The 14815-nt window shown below is 38.5% G+C and overlaps 1 protein-coding gene across 4 annotated transcripts in view; it reads right to left on the reverse strand.

The window, feature by feature from the left end:
• Positions 1 to 14815, reverse strand: part of PDE11A (phosphodiesterase 11A) — a 511038-nt gene that overhangs the window by 215094 nt on the left and 281129 nt on the right. For all 4 annotated transcript variants that reach the window (XM_011944038.1, XM_011944040.1, XM_011944041.1 and 1 more), the window contains one exon: positions 9463 to 9595. In XM_011944038.1, coding sequence (XP_011799428.1) covers positions 9463 to 9595 — 133 coding nt within the window. The remainder of the gene's footprint in view (positions 1 to 9462; positions 9596 to 14815) is intronic.

Here is a 14815-nt window from a genome sequence, read left to right on the forward strand (position 1 = left end):
ACTACATGATACTCCCCTTGGATGCATCTCCAAACTGGGAAAAGTTAATTTCCCAAACTCGGGAGGCTGAGGCAGGAGAACTGCTTGAACCCAGGAGGTGGAGGTTGGAGTGAGCCAAAATCACGCCACTTCACTCGAGCCTGGGCGAGTAAGACTCCATCTCAAAAGAAAGAAAGAAAAACAATTCAGGAACAAGATGGTGGTTCTCTGGAGGTTGAGTGTCCTCTGTGGCACCCAAGGAAGCTGGCTTAGAACTGAGCTGAGGGGAAGGGAATCCAGAAGCCTGACACGCCAGCAAAAGGGTAAAAGTTTTTTTTTTTTTTTTACCAGTTGGACTTTTGGCCTCTCCCTCCCTGTGCAAACCAGTAAGAGGAATGCTAAGGATCACTGTTTATATTCTCTGTAAAGTTTTGATTAATGAAAAAGGATTTATGAGTTTGGTCTTAAGCTGTAGCCAATCTGGTATGCTTTACATGTCTTTCTGTATGGTTCTATCAGAAAGAGGCGTACTTGAGGATAGGATGTGGGTGTAGGACTCCATAAGTCCACTTTTCAAGTCAGCCGAACAAACTGGTCAGTAACAAACTTGGCTGCAGGCCTGTATCTTGTTTACGTCCTTGGGAGCATGACCTGTAACCACGTGGGAGTGCTTTTAGCCTCTGACATTTTACAATGGTGGCTCAGGTTCAATCCTGGCTTGAAGAATGAGTACTTTCAAGTTAATAGCTGTGTGACTTCTACCATTTGCTGATTATCTTCCCTTCCATGAACAACTTCTAGCTTCTCTTCTTAAATCTTCCCTTCTCTGAGCTACCCTTAAAGACTCTAGATGTTGTAAAAACTGCTTACCTCCCCTTTGAAAATACTTCGTATACTCGTAGTTAAGTCATAACCTTAATTTAGGCTTGTTGGTTTCACCTGTGAGGTTACTTTTGGAAAAGTTCAAAAGCCAGAAATATTGGCTGCTTGGCATGGCTAAAGGCAGGTACTAAGGGATTTAAAAGGACTTTCTTAAGCAGTGCTCAGCTTAATTAAAAGTGGATACCTAAGTATCTTTAAAGGACCTTTATGGTTTTTTTCTCTTCTTGAATCTTGTTTCTCTGGAAAAAAGTTTCTTCTCAGTTGACTGAATTATTTTTCTCCATTTTGTCTTGCCACTCTTAATGCACACATGAGAGGTCCTAAAATAATTTCTGATGGCCTGCGACTCCTTGGGAAAAACAGAAAAGGCACCACAGATCTCATTTTATGAGAAACCTCTGTTTTCCTCATGGAACCCCAGAAATTAGAGGCAGATAGATCCCTCTCAAAATCTGTTTTTGTCTTCCAGCCATATCCGTTTGTTAGGCCCTAGAAATACGAGCTTTCCTAGCCTTGCTCTTAAAGGGCTCCACCCAGAGGCCAATAATCAAATTAGACTGGCAAATGAAAAATCTTACAACTACTGGATTTTCTTCTGTCTGTCTGTATAATCATATATGTGTTATGTGTGTTATGTTTATAAAGAAAAGAGCTCTAATTAATTGGTTTGAAGAAAAATAAGCACTTAGATGAATTTTTTTTTAAAGAAAGATAAAAGTTGTAATACTTTTTAGTTCATGCGACTTTTATTTGAGAAATAAAAACAGTCTTAAAGATTATTGGTAAAATGCAAACATCATCAAAATGTAAATAGGTGGCCAAAACTATGCAAATCAGATATTAGGTTTGCTAAATGTTTTAAGGTTGTAAACTGCTTCTTTGGCTTTTGAGAACTGTTCAACTTGCCTGCTTTACAACTTGGTAAGACTTGGGGACATATGGAATTAACCAGATTCTTAACTATGCTGGAAGGAGTCAAACTTTATTGGCACCTAGTACATAATTAAAACAACTTACCAGATTTTACATTAACGTTAAAAACTGCTAAGAGTTACCATTATACATGTAATTGAGACCACTGAAAATGAATTTACATGCAAGGTGTGTAAGAAATGGTGTGTAAAATATGTTTTTAGTAAAAGATTTTAATAAGGTGTGGAAATGTAAATTTTTACCTAGGGTTAAAGGATTGTTTTGAATTAGATGAGATAAAGCTTAAGGTTTAAACAAGTTGTGGAAAGACTGTAAAAAATTAATCTTGCAAAAGGAATTCTGTGCATGAACAGACTGACTAAATTCAAAAGAGTACTATACAGTTATTTCTGTAAATTGTGCATTGAAATAAAAGCACAACAAGATTCTCTTAAGGCACTAATCTGCTCTTTAGCAAAATTTGTAAAGGGTTATAAAAGGTTTATAGGAATCTTACCTCACGGTCAAACTGGTTAAGATTGGATAGAATTGTCTGTAAGATTTAATTAGAAAACTGAGTTGACATTAATAGTAAACTAATGCAAGGGTAAAATTTGGCTTTCTTTCCCTTGAATAAGATTTCCATGTAATAGTAAAGGATAATGAAAGTTTTTTTACCTTAAAAAATTTTTTTGAGTCATCATTTTGGCTAAATAAATAGCTTATGGTAATCTGGAATTGTATTTCTTAATATCAAGTGTTCTAAATCTCAAACATATTTAACAGGCAAAAATCAAACTGCAGTTCCTGACCCCTAGTTTTTGGATGTTACAGAGCATCTGAAAGAGAGGTAAACAGGATTATTCGACATATTTAGATACATGGGATTGCCAAAATGATGCTTAATTTTCTTCAGGTTATATTTCAGTGAATAACATTAATATATCTTCCAAAATTGTATGGGATTTCTAAAATTCTAATGTCTGAGTATATGCTATCAATCATAATTAAGGTTATTATATTAAGTTATTGTAAACCACAGAGATAACCAAATTTCTTTGTCAATCATGTTTTTAACTGTAACTACTCTGGATATTTTGCTGTTCACAGACGACTGTTTTCTTGTTTTGATCCTCTTCAAAAAATGGTTTATAATCAGCTGTAGAACTTTCACAGGTGATCTCAAATGCAGGTTTCTGTTAACTTTGTAGACCATGACATTGGAATAAAGGAAAAATGTACAGGATTCATGAAGAGCTGAAGTGTTCATGAATATCAAGCAGAACAAGAGTTAATTGAATGGACTGAACTAATAGAAAAACTAAGCAATCTTTTTAAACTTTTGCTTAAAACATTGTTCATCCTTGTTTTCCAGAGTCAAGGAAACTTTTGTTTTGAGCTATTTACAGTTGTTAATAATTGAATAAGGTATACTCCTGTAGACAAAAGTTGGAGCATATTTGTTTCTCTCTGCCAGGTTCCTCTAGAGTTTGAAAACTATTTGTGAGTATTCTTCTTTTTTTTTTTTTTGAGACAGAGTCTCACTCTGTCGCCAGGCTGGAGTGCAGTGGCTGGGTCTTGGCTCACTGCAAGTTCCGCCTCCCGGGTTTACGCCATTCTCCTGCCCCAGCCTCCTGAGTAGCTGGGACTACAGGTGCCCACCACCTCGCCCGGCTAGTTTTTTTGTATTTTTAAAGTAGAGACAGGGTTTCACCGTGTTAGCCAGGATGGTCTCGATCTCCTGACCTCGTGATCCGCCCGTCCCGGCCTCCCAAAGTGCTGGGATTACAGGCTTGAGCCACTGCACCCGGCCGAGTATTCTTAACTCGTGACAATATAGTTATTTACATCAGTGCAATAAGAATCTATTTTCTTTTGCAATAGGATGCAACTGGAGAAACTGTTTTATCAAGCCTTGTTTTATCAAGTCTTTGACTGGAATGGCATGCTGTCCTTTAGGGAATCAAGCTTGCCTTGCAGAGCCACTAAAGACCCTTGGGAAAACTGTCCTCATACCTTGTCTACACAGTCCCTGTACAGGGTTTCTAAGCTGCAGTGAGTAAAGAATGTCACTTTCTAACAGGCACAGGAATCCCATATTCTTGGGACTTGAGAAGACAGGAATTTACCTAACTCATAGATATTTGAGGATACAAACCTATGGCTGGGCTGGGCTTTAAAAGGTCTTATCTGAGATTCTGTGGAACAGAGTTCCATCAATGCCAATTTAAAAGGCCTATGTGAAAATAATTATTCTTGCTGCACTTTATGCAAATAATCAGGCCAAATATAAGACTAAGGTTTATTGTGCAAACAACTCAGTCCTATCATGATTTGTTTTTAACAAAAATGAGGGCTGAAGAGAGAAAAATTATGTTCCAGAACTTATCATACATTTCTCATTATATTCTAGTCTCATTAGTTGTTTTTAAGTTGTTGTCTGTATTTTAGGTTCACCCTGCTTATTCCTGTGAACCAACCAGTGATCTCTGGCTGCAGCTCAGAAGAAACAAAAGGGATGGGTAATGTAAAAATCTGGATCAATATTCTAGTTCTGGGCAGTTATCCCACAAATCCTGCCAGGTGGTGGGAGTAAATAGGGTGCCCATAACCCGGAGGTTTCCTTTTTTGGGGAAATAAGACCAAGAAAGCTAACCAAAGCCAAGCCCCATGCCCTCAAATCCTAGCAGGCATAACTATAGCCACTAGTTATCTCAGCATGCCAGCAGCCTTGGGATTTCTGAGCTCTCCTTACCCCCCACTTTTGTTTCATTTTGATACATCTTCTAATAACCAAGTTTTTCTCTTCTCCCCTTTAGGTCATCGAACTCCAAACGGTCATGCAACCAGAACCTCAGACGATGGTTCCCTTTTACTGGGGACCCTTAAATAGGCCTCTGAGGGAGATCTGACTGCCATCTTCCCAAAATAGTGCCCCTGTCAGCAGGAAGCAGTTAAGATCTGTCTTTGTCCCTATTCTAATGGCAGTTAGATGTACCTCTTTGGAGAAGGAATGATAGAGGCAAGAGACAGACAGAGAAGGGTCCCTGGAGAATCTCTGACCCACCCCACAAGTGTTTACGCCAGTTGTTTTGTACAGATAAGGGAACCTGCACAGGGGGCTTGCCTGCATGCCTGCAGTGGACTGGAGGCCCACATGCTCTGGGGAAATGGGGTGGAGTCACCAGGAATTAACACCTTATGCAAGGAGGACCCCGGCCTCTTCAGCTCATGTGTGGTGGTCCTGGTATTCAATTTGTGAGCTGGAAACCTGCTTGCAGGACCCTCCTCTCTCTGCTGAGAGCTTTATTTTTGCTTAATAAATTCTGTCCTCCTCACCTTTCAATGTGTCTATGTGCCTAATTCTTTCTGGTCATGAGACAAGAACCCAGATTAGCTGAGCTAAGGAACAGAAAAAAAAAAAAAAAAAAGCTGCATCATTAGTGCTCTGAATAATTGTGTTTCTGGCAAATTTAAACCCATTAGGTACACTTAAGTTGAGAAAATTTGTTGGAAATATAGGAAATGCTCTGAAAAGGATTCCCCATGCTACCTCTTTGCAAATTATCTTTCTTGTTAACCAACCTGAAACTATTCAGAGAAGTCAGTGCAGAGAACAAAAAAGCAAGCACTTTTCTCAGTGGAGATAATAATCATCAATTAATCCTGGATTAAAAAAAGTTTTTAATATTATACCCCTGACAAATAACTATTCAACTGGGGAAAAATATGGACCCATGTACCAGACTCAACAAGAAAGGACTCAGACCTTTGCAGGAAGGCAACACAATTCTAAAAGGTGCTCTCTGTCTCTAGGATGATTCTAGAATCATTTTTAAGGGTGGTAAAACCACCTTTGCAAAAATTATAACAGTGAGAGAAAATTATGGCAGTGAAGGAGGTCTGATCTGGCCAACCTCCATCTTGCCTTTGTCCTCCAAGCTGCCCTTAATTATTTCTGGGTTTTGCCCAGGCTAACTTGGGGAGACATTTAGTTGATAGTAAATAATAATAGCTCTTCTCTCTCCAAGGCTCAATCATCTTTGTAAAGTTAATGAGAGGGCACCAGGCTAGGAGGAAAGAGAAGCCTGAATTCTGCTAAGGTGTAGACATAAATGATTACCAGTCATTATTCTGGAGGTCACAAGATATGCAACTTCTCCAATTATTCTTGCAGATAACATAACTATTGTAGAACCTAAGACTGGCCTTTTGAGATGTCTTTTCAGGTTTTTTGCACATCTGAGGAGACCAAAGTCTCCACGGGGACCCATCAACTGCTCCTGTGGCCCCATCCAGAAGCAACTTAGCACACATGAGGACTATTTCCCACACACCTGTGATTACACCCCCAGTCAGTCAGAAGCAAGCACTCACTGCCTAGCTACCCCCATCCCTTCCCACAAACTATTTTTGAAAAACTCTAGCCCCCACATTCTCGGGGAGATTGATTTGAGTAATAACTCCATTTCCCACGTGCTGTGACTGGCCTCATGTCTATTAAACTCTTTCTTTAATGCAATGCCGTGGTCTTGTTTTATCTGTGCAGATGGTTACAATGGGGTGAAAGTATGAAGCAATTTCATTTTGTCATGATTTTTTTTTTATCTTGAGGGAAATACTTGACACATTAATGAAAAAATATTACCTGAAATGGTTGTCTTTATCTTATGATCTATACCACCTTACATCAGGCATTGTGGGGAAAAGGTTGAGGTCTCTTAGCCTCTTGGGAGAGCCCTGTGACTCAGTCTTGAGTCTGTTTCATTTATTATTAATAAACAGTTGCCACCTGTCCCTGAGGTAAAATATAATTGAGGAGAGAGGAAGCGTAAGCAGATAAATAGTTTTGCTTGACCTAGTGTGATACATAAGACACACAACATACATACACAACATATACACACACATTTATAGGACATATCTACTAAATGTCTGTATTTAGACAGAACACAGTCTCTCTCTTCTTTCTTTCTTTCTCTTTCTCATCTTTTCTTTCTCTTTCTCTTTCACTGTCTCTCTCTCTTCCATCCCCAACCTCTCTATCACCTTTATGTGCATTAATTCCGCTCCAATTTTTTCTCTCAGAATGAGAAGAGAAATGTAAACTACCTTTGAATTTCAGTACCATGCAAAGAAAACATGTAAAAATCAGTATACAATGCATCTTAGATTCTCAATTAAAATTTAGTATTTGCTGCCACGCAGATTGAAAGCGTTTGGGTGAGGGACTAACAAATAATGATGGTTTAAGTTCATGCTTTATTTTATCATAGAGAAGAAAGTGATTTCATGAAAGAGTCACTGCTTAACCTACCACAGTTTACTGTCTTCAGACATCACTGCTTCTAACCACTAGATAGGGACATGAAATTTTTATGCCCAATCCCACAGAAATAACTGTTGTCTTTTTGCATTTGGAGACTCCACATTGTTCTTTTTATGGATCAGCAGAACAGACTGCCTTATTGGACTGGACTATGAGCATGGAGGAAAATGTAATATGGCTGTATCACAAATCAGAAAAGGATATGGTAAAAATCTGCCTGTAGTAAAATGATATGGTATATTCAAACTCACTATATTGTAACAGCAAGACGTGTGCTTGAGATATTAATTGTGCTTACTCAATGTGGTATTTTTGATAAGAAAAAAAGAGCAATGACTGGACAAGAATTTTTTATTCCCTGGTAAAGGAAAAGATGCTTGTAGTTTATGATCCAGCATGTCATTCTCCTAGATATGAATTCTAGGAAAACTGTTATACTCGAGCACTTAGAGACATGTACAAGAATGTCCTTGCAATTATATATGTGACAGTAACTCACTGAATCCAAACATTCAGTCACACTATAGTGGATAAACAAAGTGAGGCTTATTCATACAATAGAATACTTGCAGCAGTGAAAATAAATGAATATATTACATGTTTACAAAACCCAGTAACGATGTTGAGAGGAAAAAAAAGTAAGCCACAGACTAATACATATAGTAGTTTTCAATTTATGCAATGTTCAGAGACATGAAAACTAAAACAATATATTTGGTGGGGATTCAAACGTGCAATGAAACGATATAGAAAAACAAAGAACTGGTGAGTTCAAATTCAAGGAAGACAAAAACACAGCACAAGGCAAAAGTACATAAAATCAGTCCTAACCCAACCACGATGGAAAAGTATATAAATGTTGACATCTGTAAATCATTTTCAGTGTGCCAGTCATATAACCAAGTTAGTAGCATTCTACCTTACCAGAGGAGAACTGAAGGACTTTGACCTGTGAACTTTCCTAAGGAAGGTAACTCGAATTTCAGATTTAATGTATGAAAACTGAGGAGAACTAGAGGGTAGTCAGTGTTAGGATAGCCAAGGGAGCAGGTGGAAAGGCGCCCCACCCAGACTAGGAGTTCATGTAAGGATTTAGGAGCCTCTAACCTCAAGAAGGAATAGAAAATACATGGAAAGTGTAGCCTGGGGAAGACAGTTCTAGGCAGCTACTGGTAGGTGGTAAGTTTGGGAATATAAGGTTTTCCTGCAGAGATCTGCAAAGATGATCTGACTGAAGTTGTAAATTAGACTTGGACCCTAGCCTCCCTGCCATCACCATGTCCTGGCACAGACAATGGAGACAGCACAGGGAGGATTAAGAGTATGGGCTGTGGAGTTTGAGTGGTAGTAGGACTGAATCCTTGTCTGCCTCCAGAGCCATAGAGAAGCTCTCAATTTCTGTAAAATGGGAATGATGACATCTACTTCTCAGGGTTGAAGGTTAACTGTTCAGTTGTTATCATTACTAACCTATCCCCTGCTTGGTAGCCAGTGTGATCATTCTAAAATATAACTCTTGCTTCTCCCCCATTTAAAACTCAGTGGTTCCCCATTGCACAGAACAAATACTCCAACTTCTTAACACGTCTTTCAAAGTCTTTTGGTGATCTGATCCCTGCTTCCCTCTTCAGTTTCATGGATCATGGCCCTTCCGCCACATTAGACCATCTCACTTCCCCAACACCCCATGCCTGCTCAGCTTTGCCTGGAACACATGTCTCCTCACCCTTCCTCAGCAAAAAAATGCCTGCTACTCTTCAGAGCTCAGCTGGGCAATCTTCAATAGGAAGCCTTGCATTTAATCAATATGTATATATGAGTATATATATATATATAGTACACATATGTACATAGAGACATTATCAGTTCATGTGAATTTATCTGTATGATATCTACACTACCTTAGAATGTAAACTTCAAAATTGTTTTAATATATTCTGTATATCAACACAGTGTGCTTAGATAATTAATATTAAACAATAACACCACCTTACTGTTTCTTGGGAGCAATTTTTATAAATATGGTAGTTGTTTTAGGGTCTATTGGGAAACAACCTTGTTATATACACTTTTTTATTAAATAGTTCATAGTTTAATATAAAACATACCCAATCATAAAACAGCATCAGACTAAGGATAACCGTCTTGCTATAAATCAGGGTAGAGTTAGGCAAGTTTTTCTACCTTAGAGTCAACAGTAGGCAATGCTAAAAATAAGATCACAGGGGAAGGATGCAAAATAATTGCCGGTAAACTCAGGAACTGCTGTCGATCTGCATAATGTTCCTTTTTGTGTTTCAACTGTTTTCAACAGTGTGACAACTGAACCTTAGGATTGCAGCCAGAGGGGCTCCTCTTACCTCTGCATCAAAGCGAGGATCCTGGTAGGCATCACTGATATTCACTGGGAGGCCTGTTGAAGCAACCAGCTCAGCAATGCTGTTATTTATTAGCCAGTCGGAGTATGATGATTTCTCCATGCTTTCTTTGAAACTATCACAGCACCAAGGTAGGCAGGAAGAAAAGAGAGAAACATAAGTTTTCTTGAAAGCAAACACTATAAACTACACTAATATCAGGATAATCTGTCCTTATTAAGAAGCAGTAAGTGACATTAGTCACAGAACAATAGCAAGGTAATTATCAGTGGCTACTTCGAAATGACTTACCTGCTATAATGTATAATAATTAAACCCATGGGCAGAAACCATAGATTCCCTACGATTCAGAGAGAAACTCTAGGTTGTATTTAGGTCCCAAAGCTGGCAATCATATGTAAGGACCAAAATTAACAATAAGACACCAATAACTAATAAAATTCCATCAACTTCCCAGCTTGCCCTTTTTAATTAAACAGACTAGATGTTTTGGCACAAGGAAGAATGAAACCCAAATGGGGAAAAATCAGGAAGTAAATTGCGAGTTTAAAAAATTACAAATGCAGCAAAAGAACGTATCTAGACTATGGCCTTTTAATTAGTAATTATTTGAAAAACAATTTTACTATCTTAGTCATTATTTTAATAACTTAGTAATATTTTAATAACTATTTTAGTATCTTAGTTAACTATTTTGGTAATTTTAGATTATGTTTCTTAACAATAGCACATATCCCACTTACAAAATCTCACTTAAAAGTCTATTTTAATGCAACAGACCCTTAACATTAATAATTAAAACTATTTTCATATTTAATTTGAACAAGGAATTTTATGCTAAGTGATTTTTTGAACTTTCCCCTGTAGCACTTTCATGACAGACCCTACATATACAGAAATGCTGTAAGAATTAGTTAATATTCCCCATTCTTCTCCTCCTTGCCATCTTTTCTTCACAAGTATATATTGAGCACTGCCAGGAGCTGTGGAGATACAAAATTGAGAACTGTTCAAATTAGTATTGGCCAGGAAAATTTTCCTGGATGATGTCTGATTTGTGGCTTGGCAAGTGACAACTGAAATTATGTGAATGGATGCAAGCATACTAGGGCAAGGTTTTCAAGCTGACTTCTGTGGAACCCTGGATTTCATGAGATGAGTATACTACAGCAAGAATAATAATCACTCTATTGACTTTTTAATCTAAACTGCACTATATGTAAGAAAACACTAAACATGCACATCGTCTTTGTTATTATGCAATAATGTCCCTGTGTGAAATTATGCCATGTTGAGAAGGCAGGAAACTGCATGGAAAGGCCATTGGATGCATGAGTGAGTGGGACACATAGACATTATTTACCATCATTAATATATCTCATCTGTAATGATTGCTGCCCTGTGTCTGATAAATTCAGCATGTATTTGTAATGTTATTCATCCCTTATTGCATGTTAAACATTAATAATATATAAACTTTATTCTCTATGACTCTCTGGCTGAAAAATGGAAGTTTTAATAAAAAGCTGAGTCTTGTAGTTCTTAGATGGCACCTAAATCAAAGAAGTAAAAAGAATAAGTACTTCAAGGAGAAAAGGAAGCTTTATTTTCTAAAACAAAACAACAAAGAAGTTTTTATTTTCTCTTTGCTGTTTTATATACATCGCATTTCATGAGATGAAATTTTATGTTGTGCTGCAATGAAAGCAAAATCTAGGAAGAAACAAGATAATGCACCTCACACAAAGATCTAACGTAGTGAAGTCATTTCTAAGTTTTTAAAAGGGTATGGGCTAAATTCTGACCTTTCTTTCAGGGATTAATTGGCTTGCCAGTTCATTCTGCACTGTGTACTTTATTCCACATTTTAATTATTGAGGTGTTCTGTGATCACACCATTTCAAAGCTGCTGACCTAGAGTGTTCTGTGGAGTGTGGGAAGCAGCACTGCAGAAGGAGCTGGGGAGAGGTCTGGGCACAGAAGTCAAGGGAGGAACTTGAAAAATGGTTTGGTAAGGTGGTGCTCAAGGAAGGAGCCAGTTTTACCAATAAGTGCCAACAACCTTCAAGCTGGGTCTTTCAGGATGAGAAAGAGTTCAGCAAGGAGAAATTGGAGGAGTTAGAAGGAAACAGCAGGAACAAAGGACACAAATGCAGCAGAGTACAAAGTGTGTTCTTGGCACAATGAGCAATCGTATGGTGGGAATAAAACTGAAAAAGAGGTCAAGGCTCAAAGGTGAGACCTTGATCAAGTTACTGAGACCTTAGTTATAGGCAATGGAGAACTGTTTTAAGAATATGGAGCAGGGAAGTGACCTGGTTTAAGATGTGATTTTAGAAAGCTTAATCCAGGTACAATGAGCATCAAGAACTGGGTAAGAGACACTGAAGGTGGGAAGAGGTCCTGTAAACCACAGAAGTCATGCAGGTGGGAGGCAATGGTGCTGGTGACTCAAGAGGTGCTGCAGAAGATTTCATAGGCTCTGTGGCCAGATAGCAGCAGCTTACATTTTGCTCCTGAGAGCCTGTGGCCCTATTAGCAGAACACAGTTGTTTTAAGGAGTGGGGAGATAGATATTCTGTAAGCCTGGGACATATTCATTTTTGAAAGTCCAGGAACAAAATCCTATCAGTAATCAGGACTGAAAACTCTAATCCAGAGTTAGGATAATTTTCAGGGAGAATAAAATGCATGAGATCACTCAGGGACAGAACACGTAGGGAAATCTATATCTAGGGAAGGGAAGGAGAAGAAAAGTAGTAATAAAGGGGGAGGGGAGAAAGAGAAGAAATTTTAAGGAGGAAAAACTTAAATTTATTACCAACTACTGTGGGCCAAGGGTCAGGTCAGATACTTTACCTGACTAATTTGTTTTTTCCTCAGATAAATCCTATGAGACGGATATGCTTCTCTATATTTTATAGATCAGAAAATGGAGACCTAGGATGCTCAATAACTTTCCCAAGTGGAGATAGAAGTTTCACCTAAATCTGACCCCAGCATCCTAAATTATAGTATTTTTCCTGTTACCTTTCCGAAGGAGTTAATGGATAGCGCTATAGCAAGAATAGTGGGTTGTCACCTAAGAACAAATAGACAGGGGCAGTCCACATCGGAGAGAGTTTAAGAAAGCTGCTAAAGATAGTAAACACTTCGGTCTGAGACTTTAGTCACAGGAAGGGGTAGGAAAAACCACTGGAGTTGATAATTAAGAGCTTTAGGTCCCTACTTACAGAATTTCAAAAGAAGATATGATGACAAAAACACTTACTGGGCAGGGGTTCCTGAAAAACTCAGTCTAAATCTAAAACACGCTTAGAATTTGGCTTGGTTCAGTATGCATACTGAATTGAAATCATTGTAAAATCAGTGAACGGTGTAGAAGGAATATTGACTCTGTGCAAGGCACAGTTGAGGCGGTTTCTAAAGTATAAGCTATGATCTTTGCCCTCAGAGAGGTTGCTACTTGGCTGGGGAGATGAGAAATAAACCCACTGACATTTAAACAATACAAAAATTAAATGCCCACTTCAAATTTCAAATGAAAAAATTTTCACATAGCTGTGTTGATAAGTTGCCAAGTCAACTGTACCAATCACGAATGCTGAAGACATCCATGGAGGGAGAAATGACTTCAGGTGTTGTAATCTAGCTAAGGCTTCAGAGAGGAGGTGAGATTCGAACTGACCTATAGGTCAGTGCAACCGTGCAAACAGATTTTCTGAAAATCATCTCTGCATTTCTTCAGTTCAGTGTTGCACAGGGACATAAATTAAGGCCTGACTGATCAGATCCTCAGAGAGACAGACAGGAAAGTTGATTTGTCACTTGGTATTTACATCACTGTCTTAGTCCATTCAGGCTGTGGAGCAAAATACCATAAGTTGGGTGACTTATAAACAACAAATATTTATTTCTCACAGTTTTGAGACTGGGAAGACCAAGATCAAGGCCCTGGCAGATTCAGTATCTAGTGCCTTCTTGCTTTAGTTCAGTGTCCAGTGCCTTCTTGTCCTCACATGGTAGAAAGAATGAGGGATCGCTCTGGGGGCCTCTTTTATAAGGGCACTGATTCCATTCATAAAAGCTCCACCCCCATTACCTAATTACCTCCTCAAGGAGCACCCCTTCATACCCTCACATTAGGGACTGGGTTTCAACATATGTATTTTTGGGCAGACACAAACATTCAGACCAGAGTAATCACATTCTGGCTTATGCACCAGCTCAATTTTGGAATTGAGAATCATAACACTGAGTTAGAGCTTTCAAAAGCTTGCTTCTCTTCTTCATAAACAACAGGTAATTTTATGTTATGATTAAGATCATGGGTTTTGGCATACCTCAATCAAATGTCCCCTTTGCTGCTTTCTAGCAAAATGATCTCAGGAAAACTTCATTGGTAAAATGGGTATAATACTACTACTGTGGAGATTAAGGTGATAATTCATGCAAAGTGCTCAGCATATTATTTAGCCCATAGCAAATATTTTCTAAAAGCATCACAACTTTTAAAGCAAATTCTGCAAATGACAGATCCCTTTATACATTTCAGTGATGTGATGTTGTGAGTTTAATCACAAAGGAAAGGGCCCAAATTATTTCTGCTTTTGGAAAGACACATCTAACTTTAAGGGTAAGCTCTTTCAAAAAGTGCCTACAGCTCATCACCTCCCCCTGATTTATGAGGGACCTTTTATTCAGTATGGTTTTCTCTTTTGTAGTTGGTTGCTGTTGGGACAGAACATGGTAAGATCATAGCCACAGCCACATGTAGTTGTGCAGGTTCCGCCTTGGACAGGGATGCCCTATAAAAGGGAGAAGTGGGGGTTGAAATTAGTCTAACTGTGCTTGTTTGCTTGAAGTTGTATCCACCTGGAGAGGGTACCTTTTCCTAATTCTCACAGAGACATTTGTATGGGCTTTCAATGGCCCTCCTTCAAGCTTTTCTTCAACACATCTGAAAATTGGGCATGTAATCTCTTTTTTTTTTTTTATTATACTTTAAGTTCTAGGGTACATGTGCACAATGTGCAGCTTTGTTACTTATGTATACATGTGCCATGTTGGTGTGCTGCACCCATTAATTCGTTATTTACATTAGGTATATCTCCTAATGCTATCGCTTCCCCCTCCCCTCACCACATGACAGGCCCCGGTGTGTGATGTTCCCCTTCCTGTGTCCAATTGTTCAATTCCCACCTATGAGTGAGAACATGCGGTGTTTGGTTTTCTGTTCTTGAGGCTTGCTGAGAATGATGGTTTCCAGCTTCATCCATGTCCCTGCAAAGGACATGAACTCATCCTTTTTTATGGCTGCAGAGTATTTCATGGT

The sequence above is a fragment of the Colobus angolensis genome, unplaced genomic scaffold (assembly GCF_000951035.1).
Source record: "Colobus angolensis palliatus isolate OR3802 unplaced genomic scaffold, Cang.pa_1.0 Scaffold224, whole genome shotgun sequence".
NCBI lineage: Eukaryota > Metazoa > Chordata > Mammalia > Primates > Cercopithecidae > Colobus > Colobus angolensis.